Source organism: Colius striatus, chromosome 6, assembly GCF_028858725.1.
Source record: "Colius striatus isolate bColStr4 chromosome 6, bColStr4.1.hap1, whole genome shotgun sequence".
Lineage (NCBI taxonomy): Eukaryota > Metazoa > Chordata > Aves > Coliiformes > Coliidae > Colius > Colius striatus.
This window is the reverse complement of record NC_084764.1, coordinates 2484297-2509294: the sequence shown is the minus strand read 5'-3', so window position 1 is coordinate 2509294 and position 24998 is coordinate 2484297. Positions and strand designations below refer to the sequence as shown.

Genomic DNA, 24998 nt, shown 5'->3' with positions numbered 1-24998 from the left:
GGCCGCCGCCTTCGCTGTCTCCGCCCTCCGCGGCGCTGCCGCCGGCCCGCGGCGGCCCCGTGTCCCCGCGGGGAGCGGAAGAGGCGCGGCCAGCGCGGCGGCGGCGGCCTCGGAGCGGCGGGATGGCAGCGGCGGGGCCGCGTCCCGGGTGCCGGTGGGCTGAGGCCGTCGTGCTGCGGCTGCTGGCCGTGCTGCTGCTGGCGGGCGCGGCGGGCGCCGGGCAGCGATCCAAATGGCGGCTGCCGTTGCCCATGGTGAGTGCGCGGAGGGCCGCCGGGGGCCGTGGCCGCCGGGCTGGCGTTCTGTGGCGGCGGCTGAGGCGTTGGTGTGCGTGGCGGGGTGGGGGGGTAGGAGGAGGCCGCCGCCGCTCTGCTCGTCCGCCTTGGCGGCTGAGGGGGAAGGCGGGAGCGCTGCGGCCTGTCCCGCCGTGGCACCGGTCGCCGCCCGGGCCGTGCCCGTGTGGGGGCTGCCCGGGCCCGGCGCTGCGCTGTCCGCCGGGGCCCTCCGCAGGACTTGATCCGTTGTCGGCGGCGGGGGAGCGGGGGCTGGCGCGGGGAAGCGCCGCGGTGCGTGGCGGGGGCGAGGCCTGGCCGCGGTGGTGCGCCCCGAGGGGGGTGAGGGCACCCGCGCTGCGGCTCGGGGCCGGCGCTGCCCAGGCTCGGGCCGGGCCGTGGCCTGGCGGCGGGGGGGCCGGAGCCTGCAACGCCGAACCGGGAGAGCTGCGGGCCTCGGGAGACCAGAGGGGATTCCCAGCGCTGGCGTTGTGCCGGACGCGGTCCGAGTTGTGTGGAGAAAAGCTGGGTTGCCTCACGCTAAAGCTGCCTTTAGCAAGGTGTAGAAAGGTGTGACGTGCGCCTTCTGCGAGTCTCTGGAGCCCCGGGAACGAAGTTAAAGGATCACGGTGAGCACTCCCGGTGGTTCTCAAAAGAATGTTTCTTCTTTTTTTGTTGGATAGTTTCATCAGCAAGACAGCGCTGATCGTTTCAGCGAATGCTGATGCAACTGAGCCAGTCTTGCAGAATAAAAAGCCCCAACCCTCGCAAGCCATTTTTAAGAGTGTGCTGAAGGGGTGGCGAAGCGTGACTGGAAAATCCAGTAAGGCTGGCTCCTGATCTGGCATTCACTTTCATTGCTGTATTGACTTAAAACTCGGAGTGGGAGCTGATGTTTACTTAAGCTCGGAGACGTTAAGCCCAGAGACGTTAAGCCCGCTAATATCTCTTCCTTTTTGTGCCTTTGCAGGGGAAGAAATTTAGCTTTGGGAAGATTCTCTTCAGCAACACCACCATTTTCCTGAGATGTAAGTGTTTGCAAGGGATTAACCAGCTCTCTCTGCTGTTTGACACCCCCACCCCCCTCCCCTTTAACATTTGAGACTCAAAATACAGTGAAGTGTTGAACTGTTGCAGTGACAGGTAATCTATCCCTGGATGAAAGCCATAGCTCTGTTATGGTTGAGTGTGTTAACAGCCTTGAAGCTCCCCAGTTCCTTTGTAGCTGGTTGCTCTCGAGACTGGTCAGGGAGTATCATTGCACACCATGTGTGAGCTCTCCTGAAAGCAGCCTGCTCCTCCTGATCACACTGCGTGTGTGCTCCTGAGCAAACGTGTTTGCAGCCCTTCTGTTTGTTCTTTTCTCTTTATTGCTCTTTGCTGATCTGGTTACCTGTTACTGCCTGAAGGAGAACGCCCTCTTATCTGTTAACATGAGGACAGCACAGAGATGGCAAGGAGATGTTGTAGGTCACCTGTGGAAGTGACTAGCTGATTTAGAAAGGTCTGAGCTCTTTCCCATGCACTACCAGCACTTTAAGGAGTTGTTGGCACTCAGTTTTTGCCATGGTGGGGAGGGAAGCTGTTTGATCTCCAGCTGCTCATTGGGTTGTTCTCCAGGTACACTGCCTTTGAATGTTCCTCTGCACTTAAATGAGGCAATGCAAGTCACTTTAAAGACAGTTAGTGAGATCTGTGCCTTTGTCACTTCCAGACTTAGTTTGTGCAGTGATTGTGCTCATTTTTAACTGAGGAAAATAAGGTATGTTGAGGATTAGCTGATGCTGCGTGTTGCTGTGCTGTATTATGTTTGGTACTTATGGATTTTCAAGTTGAATTTTGGATACCTACCTACCCTTCCTGGGACAGTGTTTCAAAGGGAGTGTGTTTCAAGTGCTTCCATTCATCCCACATGAATCTGAAATAGGAGTGAATGTTAGTGAGGGTCCATTGTGACAGGGTTAAGGTTTTCCCACTTGTCAAACGTAGCTCAGATGTTGAGTTTCCTGTCTTGGCAGTGAGACAATTGCAAGTGTGCAGCTGCAGGATGAAAATGTAGACATTTGGAGCTTCTGGAGGTGTTAGGCTTTCTTGTCTAGGGTTCGAGAGTGCACTCACACTGATGTGGCATCTGAGATGTGGGTCCCCACAGTGAAGTGTGTGGTAAGTGCAGTGACATGTACAGCTGAAGTAACCAAGAGAAAGAAGGAAATAAACCAGGTTTGTTACAAGACAGGTTTGTAGCAGCTCAGGCAGTCAGTTTCATCTCTTGGTTCCTGATACAGACTTCAGCTACACTGTGCTGTCAGCCTTTGAGCAGGCACTGAGCCTTAGAATTTCTTAGTGAAAGCATCTGTTTTACATGGCAGTGTGATGCAAAGATTTACATGAATTTAGATAATGAGTCACTGAAAGAGGGAGGAACAAAGGCTAGGAACTGAAGTTCAGTTTCTCAGCCTGAATGATGCCTGAACTCCATCTGATACTGGGAAGCTACAGCTTTGCATATTGTTTCTTTTTCTGCCCACCTCTGTATGGAAGCAGGTCTCCCTTGTTTGCTGTCACCACTTCCATCTGCTCAGTGGAGCTTGTGTAGAAAATATGACCCTTCTTGCTAAACATGGTTGCTTATGGGTTGTTGATGTGTCTTGGTGAGCCATCTGCATCTCCTCCTCCACCTCCTTCTCCTTTTTATTTCTCCCTCTTGCTTTTTGATTATCGTCTGGTGTATTGGTGCCTGATGCTTTCTGCTTCTGACTGGGAAGATTGCCACTGGTGCTTAGGATTGTCAATAGTGAGTGTATTTTTAGCTGCTACTTCTATAAAGTGCTATTCTAGAAGGCATCTGGATCATGGTAGAAATCCTGCTCTGTGTAAATAAGTACAAAGACTGCTTTTGAGTTGAATGTTACTGGTTTTGTTTGAAGGTTTCTGCATTGCTTCACTGAATAAGTGCCATGGGTGCTGCTTCTGTCTCTTAGAGTACCTTGTGTTCAAGGTTTCCATAACTTTGATGTTTGCAGATATTGGTGGATTGTTGTAGTCATGACCTAGTTTCCCTCTAGTTAGTGGTCACTGCTGGATGTTGTTTCAATAATCTTACTTATTTTTAACAGGTAAGAAGGTATTTAAAAGGGATGTTTGAATCCCTCCTATTTGTTTTGAGGTGTTCCTCATTTGATCAATTCTATCAGAAGAGCCTTTGTCTAAGAAATTGCCATCTATCCATGTCACCACAGTGCCTGTGTTGCCTTCTAGTTTCTTTGTTGTTGCCCTCTGCAAGATCTAGGGCTATGTGGAGAATGTTTGCCTTGTTTTCATGCTTACCAGAAGGTGGCAGAAGGAAGCTCTTCCATAAACTTCCAGTGACTGCATGCCAATATTAACCTTATAAAAAGACTCGGTGATTGTTGAGTTTTTGCCTCTACATATACTTGCTTTAGTGGTCCTGTGGTTTGAAGTGGGATTAGTCAGTTAAGACCCCATGGCAGAGTCTTTTTTTTTCTAGTTAGTGGTTTTTTACTTGCAGTGGTCAACACAGAAACATTAAAGCTCTGTACCTGTAACGGATTTGTGGGTGTCCAGTCTGAGATGAACCTTGCCTGTAAAGGTGTGAGGACTTCTTAGCTAATAGAAGCATGCTGTCAACTCCTAAGAGTTTTGCCATCCCTTGACTGCCAAAACCCAAACACAGTCATCCAAATGGCTCTTCCAAGACTCTGAAGAATCACTGTGCATTTTCTGTGAGGGTGAAGCTTATCTTCTTCATGTCAAGTTCTCTTCATCAGGCTTTAGTTTCAGAGTGAGATTTGAAAGGCAAAAATCACATAGCCTTTCCCGAGTAGGAGGGAGGGGGAAGTCTTGTGTTTCACTTTCCATGCATATTCTCTGATAAATCAAAGTGGAAAGCTGTCTTATTGCCAGTGTGGGTAGCATTGCAGCTTTGACAGAGTGAGCTAAGGTATAGATGGCTTGTCTTCTGGGAGGTGAGGGGGTGGATGTTGACTTGCAGAACCTTACCTTTTCATTTATTTCCTTGGTGATGGTATATTCAAATGACCTGTGCCAACTGCCCTTGGTGTTAACCTGTTCCTAGATCTCTCCACCTGATATGTGTCCCACACCAAGCGGAAATCCTTCTGTGTATTGTAATCACTGGCAGCTGCTTCTGTGACTCCTCCTGTTTGATTTTTGCAGTTGCTGAAATATCCCTGATTATCTTGAGAGCAAAAAGCTTCCAACTTCTCTTGACACGACTCTATTAAAACAGATAATGTGTGGAAAACAGTTGCATCGTGCTTCTCCCTTGCACTGAACAGGAGTGGGTTACTTGAAGATGTTTTTCTTCTGTTTTGCTTTCAGTTTTGTGTTCAAATGTAATCATGATGGTTGGGCATAGAACGGGAGGCAACACGTGGCAGGCAGAGGGTGTCTTACACGCTCTTCTCTGGTTTTTTTTTAGTTGAAGGAGATGAAAGAGCTTGTGATTACTCTCAAGTTTACAATGTTACTTGGTACTTAAGATACTCTGACTGCTACAATGAAGTCTTCAACTTTGGGGTAAGAATTGTTTGGCAAAACATGGGTGGCTATGTTTAGGGATAAGCAGACCTGGGTGTGAGGGGGTTGGAAGTGTTTCACTAGCAACCTGGTTGCTCTTTCAGCTTAAAAGCCTCCCCCCTTAACTGGGAAGTAAGACATTTCTGGATCATTGGGGATGGAAGGGAATTGATACATAGCTTGCTGCATTTACCAACTCTGCTGGGTTTTGGGAAAGGTGAAAGCGTTTGTCTGAATTATTCTAAACCCAGAAGCGTAGATGTGTGCATTGCCTCTAAACTGAAGGGTGTGAGTTTATGGTGGATGAAAGTAGTATTTCTAACAGTGCTTCATGAGAGCAAATACAGAAAACAAATAGTATTTTCATGTGTAGTCTCAGTTCTGTTCCTTAAGGATGCACACTGCAAGTGTTAGCAAGCTGTACAAAATGTACAGCACTTCTGTCAAATGTGGTAGAACACATGTAGAGGGAAGTTACGGTGCTTTCCATGTCTTGCAACTGCCTGCTGAGGTAAACCATTTGATGCACTGGATGCTAACCTAAGTTCTGTTCTATGTTTGGCAGGATGAACAGGCAGAAAGCTACTTTATGGGTACATCTGAAACGCATCCGGGCTGGTCGGGATACTACGCCACGGGTTCTGTTGGCTTTACAAATTGTTCTAAGCTCTTCAGGCCTCAGGTATGGGTAGAAAACTCCACAGTTTGCTTTCATATTATTGTGTGAGAAGGTGGTAATTCCTATTAGATGTGTCACTGGAGGTTGAGAGCTACTTAGGGAATCATAGAGTCACAGAATGGTGGGGGTTGGAAGGGACCTTTAGAGACCATCCAGTCCAACCCCCCTGCCAAAGTAGGTCCCACCTCGATCAGGTCACACAGGAACGTGTCCAGGCAGGCTTTGAAGACCTCCAGAGGAGACTCCACGGGCACCTTCCCTGGGCAGCCTGGGCCAGGGCTCCCTCATCCTCACAGTGAAATAGATTTTTCCTCATGTTTAAATGTTTTTATTTACGACAACCAAACTGCAATGACGGGTTTGTAATTTTCCTTTACTTCTGGCTTGCTACTCAACATCAGGCCCACCATGGTGAGGGAGAGACAAACACCACTGTGAAGTTCAGTGCATCTTTTTGTTTATGGTTCCGTGGTTCTGTTTTGTTTCACTTGCAGAAGGTTACTGCTAGTTGAGGGGAAGTGTGAGGCTCTGGCAGCAGAGTGATGCTGCCACCAATTTGCATTGATAAAGGACTGGCATTGTTTGCTCAGATAATCTTCATTTATAATAGTGGAAATGAAAGAAGATTACTTAAGCACTGACAGCAGATTAAAAGTTAGAAATAAGTAGTGTTAGAATGCTTTTGAAAGAGAGAAATGGAAGAGAGAGGACAGTTTAAAACAGCATAGGGCTCCAAACCAGCAGCACATCACCAGGTGAAGCTGCACGGTCATACTGATAACTATCAATATGACACGCTGGCCTTCTTTAATGGTGCAGTCAAGAATTCAAGCTAAGTTGTCCAGTGTTGCATCTGTGTTCAGACATTCCTCATTTAGATAAGGGTTGTGGATAAAGGATACTGGGAAATGACTCATAACTCTTGAACCTGGCATTCAATGTGTGGCATGGTTTTTTGGTTGTTTCATTTTATAAGGAGAAAGAAATGCCTAAAGGTGACTTGAAAGGGGTTTTGAATAATCTCTTTGCATGCCTCTAATTCCTTTGATATCTGAAGATGGCTTGAAAGATGCTTTTTTGTATTTGTTGATATCACCTGCATGCTGCCTGCTTGTTATGGTTAATAATGTGATAAATATGAGTTCAACTTCTACTTGGTTTTATAGAAGAGATCCGGTGGGTTTATCTGTGCAGTGTAAATTTGGGCATCCAGACTGACTATCCAGGCTGGTGATACTGGGCTTTTCAAAGTCTTTCAGTGACTTTTCTTTGAAAAGCCTACTGCAATTTGAACAGAAGATATTTGTCAGATACCTGTTTCTGAAGTTTTGCAGAAAAGTCTCCTTTTGATGGTTTTCAACTTCTTAATTACAATATGAGAGTTTCACTAGATTTGAAGACACCTGTCTCTCTTATAAACATCATTCATCTAGGGAGAGTTCTGCATAGACTAAGGCAGACATCTCCAGATTCAGTTTCTGTCTGTGTAGGCTTCATCTAGTAATGGAGATACCCAACAGAGTCATATTTGGCAAAGAAAATGAAGTTTGCTGTCGTCATGTCTGTGGGTCCGGTTCTAAGGAGACACATTTGTTATCTGAGGGAAGGTGAAGCAGCTCTCAAATGACAAAATGTTCTTCTAAGTATTCAAGACTCTCTCGTTTGATTTCACAGAATGTTAGGGTTGGAAGGGACCTTTAGAGATCATCTAGTCCAGCTGCCCTGCAGAAGCAGGGTACAGCTATTCAGGGAATCTTTCCTTATAATCAAGTTGACTGGGAGCTGTTCTGGCAATGTCATGTTAATATGAAGTGCCTATAAATGCTGTACCTTTCTTATACCTTACAGATTTTCTACAAGGAATTTGTTCATCCAGAGCCTCTCTCACCTGAGAAACATGAGGTAATGGGATTTTTTTTCCCTTGTGATCAGGGAGTGTAGGCATGGAGAGATTTGCCATATTGATTTATCCATTTTTCTCTTTAAGGAGTTCAAAGAGAAGAAGGAGAGTGGAGGAAATCACACAACGGTGGCAGATAAGGCTGCTGGATTCCAAGCCGTGAAATCCAACACACACACGGTTCTAAGATTTCTTTTTCTCTTTATCTTTTGTTATGTCACAAACCACGGATAGGATTTACAGGGGTGGTGCAGTCCTCTGGTTTCTTGACTCCTGGATTTTGAGTAGCTTAAAGCTAGGTAGCACTGTGTGGGAGAAATAGAATAACAGAGTAACTGCTTCTGCTGTATGTGAAATACAGAACTCACACTATTCAAACTGGTGGTATAAATGAAAAGTAAATCTATTTCTTCATATTAATCTAAAGTTATCATTTGGACCTGCTTTGGCAGGGGATTTGGAGTGGGTGATCTCTAAAGGTTCCTTCCAACCCCTGCCATTCTGTGGTTCTGTGACTAATATGATCTGCTTTAAGCAACTAATAGAGATGAAGTTTGGTTTCATCTTTAATCAGTCTTTTAAACCATTTGTGCTAAACAAGTTGAGTTTGTTTTTCAAATCAAAATTTGATCTTCAAATCTGTTAGTATTTTTATTTTAGATGATGTTAAAGCATTAACCAGGAACACTGATCAAAATAACTTCAAATTGAATGTCCTGGATGCCAACAAAGAAAAATGTGTTTAACTCTCTGTTCACCTACAGGGCTACTTACCTTAAAACTAAGACATAAATAGCAATTGTGAAATGTAAGTCTTTTAATTTCAATCAATATCACCATCAACTCTTTTTTTCATCCATCAAAATCTGTTGGCTTTAGGCCTCAGTCAGGAGTTAGCTTAAAAGAAATGCTTGCTCTTAGTCTCTGCAACAGGTTCTCAGTGGTGTTGTACCAGTCTTTGTGAGTGGCAGGTGTGTAGATAGTCGCAGTTTTAACCTTGGAGCTCTTGGTGAGTATTGCAGTTTCTGAGATGCTTAAAACTTCTTCAGCTGTGGAATTAACAGGTTTGCATGCTGGAACTCCAAGATATCTCTGACTTACAGTGCAAATATTTATCTGGGCAGCCTTGTGTTAGTTCATTGGTAGAGTTTGACTCTCACAGGGATGAGAGCTGCTGCAGGGCCAGTGAGTGGTAGTTTCCACAGGAAATTACTACTGTGGAAATGTTTTACTTCTCAACTGCTGCTTCTATGGTAGACTGCACAATTCAACCTTCAGCAGAGAGCTGAGTTATATGTAGCTGTGCTGTTGCCAAACAATTGGTTTCAGAAGGGAAGAACTGTGTCTGTGATGATCCCAGTGTTTCTGGACTGAAAAACAAGGAACAGGATGCTTTGCTGAGTTCTTTATAGCTCTTGCAGTACGTTTGAGATAACTTGTGGTAAGCCAGTACTAAATTTGCTAATAAGCCCTGATCATCTCCCAAGTCTTTGTGGATTCTTCTGGATTCAGACAACTAAATCCTAAGTGTTCTGTCTAATAAATAGAAGCTGAAGTTATGTATCAAATAGTCATTAACAAGCTTTAGGCCTGGGAAGAGATGTACTTAATTTTTACCTGGATCATAACACCCCATGTCTGGGGAGTCTGCTTCTGTCTCCTTTGTCTTCTTGACTGCACTGTCTACATGTAAATGTTTTCTTTTCAGGCAATGAATGCTCTTATCAAAACTTGGCGAGATGGACCTTATATATTTATAGTGCAAATTGATGGTGCAAAGGATTCGAATGCCAGGACTTCGAGAGCGCTGAGAACAACACCTTCCTCCTATCAAAATAGGCCCATTACAAGTAAGAGAACTCTTCATGCAATAAGCTGAAAGCACAGTGCCAGTTTTATGTATACCAGTTTGTATTCTAAGATACTTTTCATATATCCTGTATGGTTCAACTTGATAAGACACTTCACTTAGACATAAGTATTACCCACCACAACCCTTTCTTCTCGTAAGATAGGTGATTGTTAGTGTCTTGAAGGTGATTCTGTGATTCTAAGGCTGCTGCTCTGTCAGTTTAATGATGGAAGTAATGAGGCAGCAGTATGATTTTGAGGCTTGGGAGTTCTGTTTCAAAAATATCCAGACCAACACAGTGATTTATCTTAATAAATGATGTAGAATACAAAGGTCATATCACTTGGAAATGGTGTTGTGGCATATCTAACAGTGCACTGATAAACCATCCAAACTGTAGAGAAGTTTGAAAGTCTCCTTAGCAAATTAACTCATGTATGTTTCTGAACTTCCCTGTTACACATGATTCTTGACACACCTTACTTTTACTTTAAGCACTGCCATGAGTTCCTTAGTGATGGAACATGTCACTTCAATTGAATGCTTTTAGCCAAGCGTGCTCTGCGTCTTGACTTCCTTTGATTGAAGTGCAAGTTAGGTTTAAAAGCTTAGTGAAGATCTTTATGCTTGAGTAAAAATCAGTGAAATACTTAATCCTGGCTTCTTTCTGTTTTTGTCTCCTGTCCAATCTGGTTATTGGATTGTCTTTTGACAGTGATGGTAGAACTGAAGGGGCCGTATGAGTATCTCTCGCTTGCAGACTATCCCCTGATGATTGTAAGTAAACCAGCTTTTACCACCTTTTTAACCTGTAAATTTGTCAGTTGATTTGAACCTCAACTGAAAACTCCCATTCCATACTTTAGGAAACATGAAGATAGTGTCACAGTAAAACAATTTAGCAGAGGGTGCTTTTTGGTTTCATGGTGGATGGGCTGTTTTGTGTGGTTTGTGTGTGAAATTCAGAGTAGGGAAAACAGCCATACATTCAGATGTTTGCATATGCCACTGATGTTGACCTTCTCTGGATTGTTTGACTTGATGCTTGTCAATTTATGGTCCCAGAAGATGTCAGTATCATTAGTTCTAACCTTGAGCAGTTTTTCTCCTTAGCTCTTAGAAAATGTGCTCTTCTATGCTTTTGTTCATAGCTACCCTTTCATTTGTCACTGCTTTCTTTATTCTTTTACAGCTTAATCTTCTTCCCTCCACCATCTGTCTTACACCCCATGAGGAGGTCCTTGACACTGCCTAACAGTGAAAGCATAATTGAACTACAAAGAGCTAATCCTCTTTTTATTCAAAGGACTCATTGACTTGATTGCTAGTTGCTTCTGTTGAGGAGGCTAAGAAAAGAACTGGAATATTTAGGTGGTGTAGGCAGACTTTAGCTGAGTCAGATGTGCAAATCTGTAAGGATCAGTAAGCTGTTGTCCTAAGGGAAAGTGGTTTGTGGAAGTTTCAATGGATTGTACAACTTGTCAATGCTTGATTTAAAAAAACAACTGCCTTTAGCAAGAGGAGACTGCTTGATTCTTACTGTCCTATACTTTGTCTAAGTACTTCCTGCAGTGCTTTAATGTCTTGCTCTCTCCTTCTTTATCATTTTTCTTAATATCAGTGTCCTTTTTGAAAGCTTAACTTGCTCTGGTGTGGTGCTGTCACTGAGAAGGTTCAGCACTGCAGTTTATTGAAGTTTATTGCACTGAAGTTTATTGTTCACCATAGGAAACACATACCCTGAAGTTTCTTCTGAAGCAAGAAGCACTGGACTGAACAACAACCCCATAGATCTCAAAATGATAATGTTCACATGAATGTCTTAAGTTTCCCTTTCAATTCCAGATATTGAATTGTGCTAAAACTTGTGTCAAAGGCTGAGTTTGCTGGAAGTAAACTTTTGAAACAAGTTGTCAGATCATTTGAGCAGTTGCTTATCTCTGTCCTGTGGAATGGTGTGTAAAAATGACTTGGAAGTTCACTTACACATTGCTAGAAATGCAGGATGAATTTAGGAACAGAAAAATACATGAGAAGGGGCAGAATTTCTTGTCTTTGATGACTTGCCTGAGCTCTTATCTGAGTTTTTGAAAGCTAATAGCACTAGATGTCTTCCTTAGAAAAACTGCTTGTGAATAAATAGGCAGTTTGCTCTTCGAGAGAGACATTGCTCAGAAATTCAATTACTCTAATTCCCTTTGTTGGCACTGAGAGACTGTCATCATAAAAGAATCCAAAGAGACAAATGAAGCAGTGCTTGTTTCTTCACAAGTTACTATACTCATGGAGAAAATACAGCTCTGTTATATCTGTGGAATGGAAACAAGGAAATGATCTTCCTGGGTCTGAGGTTCCTATTCCTTGCTTCTTTTTTGTGTGCTAGTTTTTCATGGTGATGTGTATTGTGTACGTCTTCTTCGGGGTTCTGTGGCTCGCGTGGTCTGCCTGTTACTGGCGGGATCTCCTGAGGATCCAGTTCTGGATTGGTGCTGTTATCTTCCTGGGCATGCTGGAGAAAGCAGTTTTCTATGCAGAGTTCCAGAACATCCGCTACACAGGGGAATCTGGTAGGTACCAACTAATTGATGGGGCACAGCATGAATGTCTTAATTGGTGCATATTAACTATATGATTGCTGTTGCTTTCTCTTGACTCCTGGATGTAGTATTGCAGGGATGTAGGATGTTAGATGGTGGAGAGTATGTGCTGTAGTGCTGGCTTGAAGTTTAACACAGGGCTTCCTAAGGGCAGCTTGTAATTAATATTTGACAATTGATGTTGACATTGGAATGAGTCTTGGAAACTTGTCATTCAGCCTTCCCCTGACAGGACAAGGGGTGATGGAAAGAAGCTGGAACACGAAAAGTTCCATTTAAACACAAGGGAAAACTCTTTCCCTGCTGAGGTGAGGGAGCCCTGGCCCAGGCTGCCCAGGGAGGGTGTGGAGGCTCCTTCTCTGGAGGTTTCCAAACCCAACTGGACACGTTCCTGTGTGACCTGATCTAGGTGGGACCTGCTTTGGCAGGGGGTTGGACTGGATGATCTCTATAAAGGTCTCTTCCAACCCCTACCACTCTGTGATTCTGTGATCATTGCAGGTAACTTTTTGTATTCAACCCATAGCCTTATAATCCATCTTAAGCAATTCTCTCCACATAAAACTTGGAGACTCTAGTTTTGAGTTTTTAAGGTAGATGCATACAAGTAAAACTTCACTGTGACTTTGCTAATTGGCCACACCCTTGATCCAGAAGGTTTTATGGGTTGACTTCTTTGGAAGATCATCCAGGCTGGCGTTGTGGATAAATGCTTTCTGGATCATTTGCTCCCACTTTGTGTGGATGTCAAAGCTTTCAGTAGATGTTGTCAATGCTAAGTGACCCACCTTTCTGAAAGCTTACTCCAGATGCAGGCAGTGAAAGTGTTACACACTCCAGTAGCCTACTTTCTGACAATAACTGTGTGTGCTCTCAGACTGCAATTGCATGCTGTAGTTAATAAAACAGCCATTGTGTTTTAATAACCTGTTTTCCTTCTCTTTGTTTCTGGTAGTTCAAGGAGCAGTGATACTGGCAGAACTGCTTTCTGCCGTGAAGCGCTCGTTGGCTCGAACTCTGGTCATCATAGTCAGCCTGGGATATGGGATAGTCAAGTGAGTAATTCTGTTCCAGGTGTGTTGTGTTCTATTAAAAGGCTTTTAACTGCTGGTTTGGAATCAATTGGGGTAAGATTCATCTTATATTTTGCTACTTAAAAGGTAGATGCTGAAGTGCCCTGAAGGTCTAGACTTCTTCAGTAGTCAACAGAGACATACAATTCCATATGGTGGTTACTCCCCACTTCCTTCCATGTACCACATGGGTAGGTTTCTAAGTCAGTGTTGAGATACTCCACTGACTGGCATGAGAGCTTTGTATGCCTTCCTTCTGGGCACAGAGGAGCTTACAGAAGTGAAGGTCAAGAATCCCTCATCAGGGAGGGGATCTGCTTTAGGAGGCTTCTGCTGCCAAAGTTGCTGTTTGTCTGTCCCCAGCTGTATTCAGTGGTCGAACAACATACTATATAGTAGTGGAAGCTTCTAGCAAGTGTGGGTGTGCTCAGGGCGAAGTAGTGGGCAGGGACTTCTTGAAACAGTAATACAAAGCTAACCAGGCTAACTAGGAAATAGTGCTCTTACCAATGTATTTCTTAGTCACATCATACTATAAGATGAAATTATTTCTGGATCTGGAAGTAGCTTGTCACAAGGACCTTTTATTCACATACTTCATGCCTTCTGTTATACTTAATTTGACATCACTCTCCCTCCCCACTTAACCTGAATTTCACTTTGTTTTCCTACAGACCTCGACTTGGAGTTACTCTTCACAAAGTAGTTATGGCTGGAGCCCTTTATCTGTTGTTTTCTGGCATGGAAGGTGTTCTCAGAGTCACAGGGGTGAGTAATTACTTGACTTTTCCCATATGCCACAGATGCTGCAGGCTTCATTTCTTTATATGCTAATAGAGAACCCTAGGGCTATGCTGGAAGAAGGGAACAGAGACAATGAAGTGGTTAAACTCTGAGGCTGTGGAGGTAGATTATTGACAATTGAGGTTTGAGCTCTTGTCTATCAGGATGTGTTTCTGTGTATTTTGAACAACAATACTAATAGTTTTCTGAGTGGTCAGGTTCCAGACACTGTGTTCTGCCTGGACCCTTGTGTCTAATGTTTCAGGTTAGGCAGAGCTTAGCTGCAGACACAAATGTACAGCTTGGGTCACCTGGCTGAGTCCAAAAATCCCCACCAACCACCACCACTCCAGCTATGGAGGTTGTACCTGGGAGAGGTGCATGTGAGTGGTGCTGCTGCTGCTTGTGTCATTAAGAAGTTGGTCTCAGGATGCAGATCTCTGTTGTGCTGGCTTCGGGTGTTTTGGGATGAGGTATTTAACATGTCGTATATTTGGTACTTTTTCAGTTGTTCTATGACACTGTGGCTCTGATAGCAAACTTGGCCCTGTCCTTGATTGATGCCTGTATTATTTTGTGGATATCCTTTCAGAATGTTACAAGCTTATTCACAGCTGCTTATTTCTGTCTTACACTTGAAAGGAGTAAAAGGTGATTTACTTGTTTCAGTTAGGAACTGGATAACTCTTGATGCATGCACAATGGCAGTTTTTGCCACTTGCAGTCAAACTCAAGGAGGAAAGTAGAGCATAATAATGTATAAAGACTTCATTACTACATTTCTAGCGAGCTGATTGCTAGTTTTCTCTAATGGAAGTGGCCAGAGTAAATGGTTGCAGCAGTGGCCTCAGCAGAGGCTCCTTTTGTTTGTGCTAGATGGGCTTAATCTGGGAAATGACTTCTCACCTTGCTGCTGGACAACCGACAGTGTGGTATTGTCAGTTCCTCTCTGCAGTGGACTAAGCTCTTGGTTCAAACCTTCTGCTTCTGTAAAAAGCATTGTGCTGGAGTATGTGTGGTTTCTCATAAAACAGCTTGACTTTCCTCAATTCTTCTATGCCTTGTTTTCTTTTCAGTTTGTTCTTATTGGCTCTCTCTTTGTCTCCAGGCCCAGAATGATCTTGCCTCCTTGGCTTTTATCCCCCTGGCTTTCCTAGATACTGCCTTGTGCTGGTGGATATCCTTCACTATTTTACTCAATGGAGTGTGTTTTTTTTCTTTCAAGTTTATTTTTTGGGGGAGTCTTCTTCTGGAACTTTTTCAGTTACCTTCAAATATATGTTCTTTCTGCTTCTGGTCAAGTTAGAAGAACCTCTGCAACTGAGTGTTTCTGCTACAGAAAGGAAAACTAGGTGACAGCAGCTATCTGTGTCAGAGCAGCTCCTGAGGATAGGCTAGTTAAGTCTGCCTGTTAGCAGTCTCTGGCTGTTGAAGTATGCAATTGTAGTGTATCACTGTAGCAGTACCACAGTAGTAGCCTTTGGAGAACAGGCTCAGTTTATGTTTTGGGGAGAAAGAAGGTTGCTTAGCAACATCAAAGGCAAAATTCTTTCTGTAAAATGGGGCAGTGTTGACTTTTTTGGTATCTTGACATATTCCATCCAAACAACCATAATCTTGGGTGACTTTAGCAACTGCTGAACTCAAAGCCATTTATAGCAAAATCCCTGTGAAGGGCTTTTAGCCAAAGTCATTCACAAAACTCTGTTTAAGATGTGAATAGCTTGCTGCCCACTCATGACAACCCAGATTCTCTCCTACCAAGATGTCGATCTGAAGCACTTGGTTTGTAACTGTAGAATTGCAGGCAAAAGGGCAAAGACATTTGTATGCACTGATTGTATTTTAACTCACTTCTTGCTCACACTTGATTTTTGCATCTATAAGAAGTACATCTGACACTTTTCTGGAGGAATGGGCCATAGTGCAAAACAGATACTTTGATATCAGCTCAGACAAGAGTTCTAGGTGTAGATCACTAAGTAATATGAGAGGGATGGATCCTGCTCTTTGGTACCTTTGCTGTAGGACAAGCTTTTCTTCTGCTGTGTCTCATCTTCCTTTTTGGAGGGGTAATTGTGTGGGTGGGAGAGCATAAGATCATGAGATCTCTGTCCTTCTAAACTTATGACCAGCTTGTCCCTTCAAAAGCTTTCCTTGACTTGCCATACATATTCATCAGCTTAACTCAAACAATGAAACTGCTAAAGCTTCGAAGGAATGTTGTGAAACTCTCTTTGTATCGGCACTTCACCAACACCCTCATCTTGGCGGTAGCAGGTAAGCAGAAGATTATGTTCATCAAACAAGAGCACTTGCCATTGCCATGTATGGCTTGATTTGGTCACTAAAGCAGAGTTGAGTTTGGTGAACTTTCTGTAAGGAGTTGTGTTGATACTTCAGAGGCTGTGGATTATTAGTCCTGATGTTAATAAGATCACTAGTTCTATACAGCTCCTCTAAGGGAACACTTTCACCTCTCTTAAAGCTGCCAAAGACAGAAGATTGCTGTCTTATGCTGTTAACTTCACAGAGGTGGTTTTTGCCAAAATCACAGTATGACTGTGGGATTATTAAGATGACTGAAGACCAGAGGGAAGAATACAGACTCAGATTCCCCTTCCTTTTGTGCTAATAATGAACTGAACTTCAAGACTGAAGCTGTTGGTGTTTCCAGATGTGTAGCTCCTCATCTGTTTGGAAAGGCTATTCATAAAATGAGCAGAAAGCTTCTAAGAACTGTGCTTTCTTAATTTAAACCAACCTTAAAGCATGTTCTTTTTAATCATTGGCTCTTAATCCTTTTGAGCACCTGGTTCTTGGTCATCATAGGACACCTTAGTGGAGGAAGGCTGTGGTGAGTCTTGTGAGTGAAGATCCAAAGGCTTAGGCATTCAGGCAGATCAGATGGTTCAGTTCCTTCAAGGTAGGCTTTATTTGTCAAGTGATAATGAAACCATGGTTTGGAGGCTAGAGGAAAGTAATGTAAGAATAGTGAATAGGGATGAAGAGTTGTCTAAATACTCCATACGTGATTGATGCCTTGTATCTCTGAAGAATCAAGAGCAAAATGTACTGCAGTGTGCCTAAATTACTGTCTGAGGTCAGTGCAATAAGTCCATCTCTTGTTTCCTAACACTAATAAATTGGATTCAGAGAATTCACTGTTTAGGTCTTTGCCCTTTGTGAAACATAATCCTGTTAGCAGTGTGCTTGGGTCATCATATTTTGCAGCAATAAGCAGCTTGTTTGTTTTAATATTGCAGCATCTATCGTATTTATCATCTGGACCACCATGAAGTTCAGACTGGTGGACTGTCAGTCGGTGAGTTGCTACTGAATGCTCTCTGCAGTTTACATTTGGCAGTGTGAGAGGTGAGATGGGGCCTTCTGGAACAGGTTTTTCTCTGGATCGTGTGTGAGTAATACACCACGTGCTGAAATCCTCACTGTTGTGGGTAACGAGCCTCTTTGTCAGACACCTGGAGTTCACCCTTGGAGTGAATTGAGGACTTGGGAGTCTCCTTTGTTGACAACTGTTCCTGTTTGCTGCTGTTCTCTCTGGCAGGACTGGCAGGAGCTATGGGTGGACGATGCCATCTGGCGTTTATTGTTTTCGATGATCCTGTTTGTCATCATGATTCTGTGGAGACCATCTGCTAACAACCAAAGGTTCAGCTGTTCTTACCTCTTTCTAAAAACACTGGGTTTTGGGAATACTTACTTCTCCAAAGAAATATACTGCTGCATAGTGATCCCTAAGGATATGAAGGAGTGTATGTAGGAGCTTGTGGTGGTTTAGCCCTGACTGGTTGCCAGGTGCTCACCGAGTCATTCTGTCACTCCCTCTCCTACACTGGACAGGGGAGAGACAAAAGAAAAGCCACAAAAAGCAGCTCCACACAAACCCATGACAGGGCTTGAGGACAAGGAAGTGTGGGAAGTCACATCAATAAAATTCAGTCTGTTCCTGGTGGTGAACATGGTTAAGAAGTGAATTAAGCTTTTTATGATGTAGTTTAGATCTTACAAACAACTGCACAGAATAATCAAGTCATGTGCGTGTTGGGGTAATGAAGCACTTGGTTGGCAAGAGATGTTAATTCTAAGGTAGCTTTCATTCTTTTCCCTCCTAAAGGTTTGCCTTCTCACCACTGTCTGAAGAGGAGGAGGATGATGAGCAGAAAGAGCCAATGTTAAAGGAAAGCTTTGGTAAGAGAAGAATATTTTTCCACCCAGCTTAAGTGTCTCTTCAACATTGATGTGGAGGGGAGTCCCTTGTTCTCTGGAAAGAAGTTCATTAGTGCTGTAAAAGCAGAATCAATGCCTGCCTGTTGACACTGATTTATGCAGTTGTAGAGGAAACATTGGCTTTATGTTTAGTGTTTACATTGCCTGTTTAATTCTGAGGCTTTCAGGTGACACTGAACGTGCTGCTGCTCTTGTGATTATTTCACCATGTCCATTGGACTTCTTTATATTAAATACCTTGAGGCACAGCTTTGGATCCAGCTATGATGACAAGCATCTCTCAGTTATTGTTCCTAGACAGTTGTTTTAGTATGAAGGTCTCTTCTTAACATCCAGTTTAAAGATTTGCGTTGTTATCTATTCTCTGAACTCTGTCATCTTCTTTTACCATATTAGTGTCTACTACAGGAATGTCCAGTGTAAACAAATGGATTGATACATTTACATTGTGTATGAATGGAAGAATCTTACTGTGTAACACTAGATTGCATCTTTCTCTCCGTTCACTCCCTTCCTATTGTAAAACCCACTCTCTTCCCTGCCTTCCTTGTCCCTACTCTGTCCATTGTAACACTGCTTCTTAAAAGTTATGTAGAAGGTAGGGTGACATACAATTTGTGTGTCCACAAATCCGATCTGCTGGGGTATGTCAGTGCTGTTGGTCCTGTTCAGGAGCTGAGGAGCAGCATGTAAGCCCTTATGGGCATTTGCCAAGTCATCTCTGTCTATCTGCCAGGTTGGGAGATGTATGTTACCTCTCTTTTAAGTCATCCAGCAGCCATTGCCCTCCTCCAGTCATTTACCTACTGAGTGGTCAGCAGTCAGTATAAAAGCCATTCTTGGAGTTGCATCTATCTCAGGATGGTTGAGATTGGATGGGACCTGTGGAGATCATCCTGTCCAAACCCTCTGCTCAAACAGGGTTACATAGAACAGGTTGCCCAGGACCGTATCCAGATGGTTTTTGGGTATCTCCAAAGGAAGGAAATTCCACAGCCTCTGTGGGTGATTGTGTCCTTGTGTTACATGCTGTGATTGAATATTTCCTAGGTAAAATTGCAAACTTCAGGAAAAACTAAGTATTCCACCTGTTGGGAAAGATACTGCAAGCCTTTCAAAGGGAAAGCATTGCCCAGTCATTAATTTGTCTGTCTTTGTCTCTAGATTTGATGAAATATTCTGAATGACCACTCAGCACTTCCACTTACAGTCTATGAACAGTTACAATTGAGTTATCCCAATCTTTTTTCCTTCTTTTGTTTTTGTCTTCAGAGGGAATGAAAATGAGGAGTACAAAACAAGAACCCAATGGGAATGTAAAAGCAAACAAAGCTGTGAGTATGCCATGGAAGCTGTAGAATTCAGTCTGTTCTTTAGGACTGTTTGCACAGTCCAGTGTAGATAGAACTGTATGATACTTGATTCTGACCAAGAGTAATACCTTCTTTTAACAAGTTTTGGCTGAGCCATACTTTAAAGGAATGAATTGCCTTCTAATTTAGAGCTTTGTGACTCATCGCTTGAATGGGGTGATGTGTGTGTTGTTATCTGGCTACAGATTTAATAGATGTGTGTGGTTTTCCATGTGTGGTTTCACATGCAGCTAGGAAGGTAGAAAATGTGTATCAGAATCTTTTCCTGGAGTTAATGTATAACTTTTCAAAGTGGAAACAACCTGTAGGAATTTATAACAGCAGTAATACTTTGCTCATTAACATTGGCTTTCTCAAAGGTTAATTGCAACTGTAGACAACTTCTCAAACTCTTCTGGTTTTGTGATGGGGAAACCAGAAAGGGTGAATGCTCCAACTTCACAACAGCGTGCCTGTGTTGTCAATTACACAGTGTTCATCAGGTGGAAATTAGAAGTCCTAACAGTATGGTTTGACTTAAGGTTGCAAAATCCATCTTGTGTGTTTTGTAGTAAGTTTTTTCACCTACTACATCTTCTAAAGATAATGTTCTGTTGTGGGAGACTGAACTGGATTATGTAAGTCACCAAAGTGTCGTGAGCACCTGCTTTTCCTAGTCACTGTTTGATTCCTACAGAGTTGACACTAAGTTAGAGGGGGTTTTTTCCCCTCTTTTTTTTTTTGTGTTTTCTATAATCCAGAAATCAAGGTGGATTGGTTTGGTTTGGGTGTTTTTAACTGACATTAATAAACACATCAGTTTGTGTCAGGCTGAGGAAAAAAAACATGCGACAGTGTTTTGCTGACTTCTGTTTCCATTGAATTTCTGTACCCTTAGCAGGAGGATGACCTAAAGTGGGTAGAGGAGAACGTTCCTTCATCAGTGACAGATGTGTGAGTATTTTTATGGTCACAAAAAAGCAGGTTCCTTGGACACAGCAACATTAGAATGCCTCAAATCTTGGATGCTGCACTTAGACGAGTAGATAGCGAGTTCACCTTGGAATTGGCCTCAGACTTCTTAGCGTGCTTCTGCCTGGTGTGTTTCATGGCAGATCAGAAGTTACTCAGTTGACAGTGAGAAGCTAAGAAAAAAGAATTCTAAAGTGGGAAGGTCACTGAGGGTGCTTCTGGGCTCTTTTGTGTATTTTTGTCTGGTTTAACTGAAAGGTCTATCTTCATTATTGCTCTCCTGTGCCCTAAAAAGCTTAAAGTGCAATGTAAGGCTGAAAGTGGTTGTCAGTTACATGCTCTCAGTAGGTGTTCTGTTTCTCTTAACTATTTCTTTTCTCCCCCCCTCTTCCCCCTGCAGGGCTCTTCCAGCTCTTCTGGATTCAGATGAGGTCAGTAAACATGTCTTCAGTTCAAATTAGTCTTCTGACATGCCAAAGGAGTCATGAGTCATCTGTTAAAGACTTGCCTAATTAGAACTTGATCTTGGCAGTGTAGCAGCAAAATACTACAAGGGGGAGAGGGGAGGACAGTGGGGACAGCCATGATATAACTGCTTAGAACACACAAGTGTGTGTTGTAAAACAAGCGGCGCATCTGCTGTTTCAGTTGGATGCCTGACTTGAAGTTCATAACAAATGCACACTCATATTTCTGATTAATGCCAACCTACTGGGGGAGAAATTAACAGCAGTGGGGATTTTCTTTTCCAGGAAAGGATGATTACACACTTTGAAAGGTCCAAAATGGAATGAAGGAGTGGCTTCTTGCCGTTGGAAGCGGAGACGCCTCTTTTAAAGGTTACTTGGCGTAGAACAAGCGCATCCTGCTGATTTGTTTCTTGATCTGGGCCTTGGAAGTTTGATGCTTTGTTGTTGTGAGGGCGTCTCGGTGTGGAGGAAGTTCACAAGGACATCACAAACCTTTTGGAAAATTGGAATTTACCAAGTTTGCTGCAAGTTTTGGATTTTGAAGCAATTGAGACGTGTCCTGTCCCAGCACCTTCTGTAACTTTTCAGATATTGAATCTGTGAAACTAAAATTCCTAATGTCTGCTTGAGGAGTTGATATTTCAATCTTAAAATTGACACTTAAAGGTGAACTGCCTGTACCTTTTTTAGGGGTGGGGAAGGTAAGGACAGATAAAAAAACAAGCACTGAAGAAACAAAGAGAACCTGGTTTCTGGTAGCTAACGGCTTAACTACTGTTGTGTGTGTGTATCCAACATGAGTGAGAAGCTTGAAAGGGAAGCTCCTGGTGATGAAGAAAAGGTACCAGAAAGGAAAATATTTGGAGGAGTTACAGTGATAAGAGGTTTTTAACCAAATAAGTGCAATTTTATTCATAACACTGTGTAAGAAAGATTTGTTTTCTATTTTAAATGCCATTGACCTAGAGGCAAGAGCTGCATCGAGCTAACACTGTTGTGGCGCATCTCACTGTGGGTGCCTGGCACAAGGACCTGCCCCTGCCCTTCCCTGTGTTGCATGATTGACTTTAAAACAAAAAACCCCAGAGCCAACCAAAACCAAACATCACCAAACCCCTTCCTGCAGTGCTCCACAGGAGCTTGACTACTTGTGTTAAGCAGGCGCTTAAGTAGGCGTTACAAGCAGAACTCTTCTCCCTGCACGTGTAACATCTCCCACAGAGGAGTTGGCCTTGCTTTTTAGAGGGTGGAAGCACTGCTTATCTTACTTGAAAGAGGCTTTAATGGGAGCCCAGAGTGCTGGTGTAGTTCTGTTTCCAGTATCTGTTTAGAATTGCCTCCCATGTAACTCACTCAATGATGGGCTTTTCCTGTCCCAGTTGGTTCCAGTGGCCAAGAAATAGCCTGAGATCACTGTGTTTCAAAGTTGCAGATTTCTGCCTCTATGTAATTGCTTTTTCTTTCTCTTTTCCAAATGAAAAAGAGCTTTTGGACAGCGTTGTTTTTATTCTATGCTTGGCTGTAGCAGTTGGACTTGCAATAACTTACCCATGGAAACCCACTGTAGACTGTATGATAAAAGCTCTAATTTGTGTTCATAACTTTTTTTTGACAACTGACAGCTAGCAGGGAAGCAGCAGCACAGCTGGGCTGCTGGAGAGCTGATGTGGCTGCTGCTGGAGGGGCACAGGGAGTCGCCCTTTCTGGTTCTTCACTCATAGGTGTGTCAGCAGAAGTGAACATGTGCCTGTACTTCATTCATTCCCGCTGTAAGGTCGGGTGGCTTAGCTCAAGTTCATCTTTATCAGCAGTTTACCCTGAAGTTTGGCACTTTACAGTAGAGTAGCAGAGGCACATGTGGAGCATCTTCTGTTAGCTGTGCTGTGAGGGCAGCAAATGCTCACTGAGTGGACAGAGAGGGAAAAGCTATGGCTGTAACACCTCAGTCTCCCTCTGCAAGGGTTGCTAGAGCTCTTCTGCCATCCCTTTTAGCCCACAGGGAGAATCTTTAATTAGGAAACACTCCCAATTTGCTCTGCTTCATTGATATAGAGGAGAAAAATACCCATTACCTCCAGGTCCTTTTCAGGAGAGGAAATTTTGTGGAATAAAGCTACACAAAACTCACTATTTAATGGTTTTATTTTTCTGAAGTACTATTGTTTTGGGGTTGTTTGGGATTTTTGGGGAGACAAATAGGGGAAAGTGTTCTCCGCTGGAAGCACAAAAGAAGTTTGTATGTACTATTTAATAAAAGTTAGGCAAAGAGTAGAAAGGCTTGCATTGTCTCCTTCCTCTTTCTTTCCCCCTGTTCTCCCTGGGAAAGTGTTAAATGTCTTCGCAAAGCTCCTTCATTGCTCTTTAACTCTTTATTTCGTGGCATTGATAATGCAGTTATTTCTGTATCCTGCTGTTGTTCCCTGTAGCTCTTCTTGTGAAGCTTGACAACAGACTAGAAGTCAGTCATTTGAAAAGCTAATAGAGATAGGGCAAAACCATACATTTCTGAACAAGAGTGAAAGATGTGACCAGTTTCCCTAGTTGGATTCATTGTTTAATAATGTAAGGATTGAAGTTAAAGGTAGTAGCAGTGTGGTGCCTTCAGCCTACACCTACAGTGGTCTTGGGCAGCCCTCTGCCTTCTCCCCTTCCATCCCTATAGTAACTTTCGTCAGTATTTGAAGTTATCCTGAATTCCAGGAGCTCGTTGCTCCCCTCAGTTAGCTGATCTTGTTTTTCCTCCTCATTTTGCAGGCTTTTTGGATCCTTGGAAGGCAGCTTCTGCTTCCTTGCGTGCGTGATATTACTGATGCAATTAAGTAATAGTGAAGATGATGGTTTTGTTGATGGATTTTTCATTAGGCTGGCAAGATGTTCCTATCAGGAGCTCTGGAGGAGGGACTGAGTACTAAGAGATCACATGGCATCTGGAAAACATGCAACAGCCTTGATAGGCCCAGAGTGAGTCAGGGTCATAAGACCTGGCATAGGGAACGGTTTTATTTGTCTTATTCTGCAGCTGAGTTTGTGGGCTTTTGTTTTTTTATCCTCCTGTTCACTTACACATCTTGTATGCTGAAGGACAAGTATGTTCCTTCTAAGGAGGCCAATGCCTCACACATTGCTCTCTGGTAAAAATGGGCTGTAGCCATTGGCTTGTGAAATCATTACCCAGGGTTACCAAAACCTTTTGTAAGAATCCTAGGTCAGAGACCAGCTAGAGGCCTGGGCCACGCTCCTTTGGCAGTTTGCAGTGCTGTCTGTGAAGGGGATGTGACTTACCATGGTTTTGTGCCTTAGCAAGGTTTTAAGAGTGTTGTGCTGCTTCTCCCAATCCCGTGCTTGAGTCTCCCAGCACAGAGTGTCCTCATTCCCTGTGCTCTCTCATTGTCAAGGTGCCCAAGAGAACACCATTGGGTTTTTTTAGTTAGTTTAGCTTCCAGGTTACCGTTGCACCTCTCCACAGCCAAAGTAAGTGCAGCTGTGGGCTATTCTGGAAGGGATAAAGTAACAAGGATTTCCTTCTGGAGACTTAACTTCACTGGCCATGTTCATAGGACGAGTTCCTCTGAGCAAAATTTAGGACCTCCAAAACAAGGTAGTGACGGGCAGGAGATGTTTGACTGCTCTCATCGTCTTTCCTTACGTTGCTCGGCTGTTGTTTTATCCCCTTTTCGGGCCTTACGAAGCTGCACAAGCGTTATATCAGGGACGAGGAGCGTCTCCTCCTCACCCGCTGGTGCCTGAGCCCTCACGAGGCTGTTGGATACGGGCGGGGACAGAGCGTGTGCTGTGCGGCTGGGAGTGCGGGCCCGGCGCTGAGGGGCTGAGGGGCTGAGGGGCTGAGGGGCTGAGGGGCTGAGGGGCTGAGGGGCTGAGGCGCTGAGGGGCTGAGGCGCTGAGGCGCGGGTGCCCCGGGCCCGCCGGGGCCGCACACACCGTGCCTGGCTCCTCCCTGTGGGGCGGGTAAAGGCGGGGGCAGCGGGGGCCGCACACACCGTGCCTGGCTCCTCCCTGTGGGCCGGGTAAAGGTGGGGGCAGTGGCTGGGCCGCACACACCGTGCCTGGCTCCTCCCTGTGGGGCCGGGTAAAGGCGGGGGCAGCGGGGCCGCACACACTGTGCCTGGCTCCTCCCCGCGGGGGCAGCGGCGGGGCCGCCCACACCGTGCCTGGCTCCTCCCTGTGGGGCGGGTAAAGGCGGGGGCAGCGGGGCCGCACACACCGTGCCTGGCTCCTC

At 44.1% G+C, this 24998-nt stretch overlaps 1 protein-coding gene across 2 annotated transcripts; it reads left to right on the top strand.

Moving 5' to 3' along the window:
- The first annotated feature begins 76 nt into the window (after positions 1-76).
- On the top strand, positions 77-23036 carry TMEM87A (transmembrane protein 87A). Of its 2 annotated transcripts, none has more exons than XM_061998006.1 (20): positions 77-254; positions 1243-1300; positions 4735-4832; positions 5398-5514; positions 7360-7413; positions 7499-7591; positions 9120-9261; positions 9979-10040; positions 11647-11830; positions 12816-12915; positions 13608-13701; positions 14825-14897; positions 15892-15996; positions 16983-17041; positions 17285-17388; positions 17855-17928; positions 19240-19301; positions 20218-20273; positions 20692-20722; positions 21044-23036. In XM_061998006.1, exons 1-20 carry the CDS (start codon positions 123-125, stop codon positions 21083-21085), a joined length of 1740 nt encoding a protein of 579 aa, XP_061853990.1. In that variant the 5' UTR covers positions 77-122; the 3' UTR covers positions 21086-23036. The 2 variants fall into 2 exon arrangements, with proteins under 2 accessions (XP_061853990.1, XP_061853989.1); XM_061998005.1 differs by lacking the exon at positions 14825-14897 and adding an exon at positions 14225-14300.
- Positions 23037-24998: the final 1962 nt, after the last annotated feature.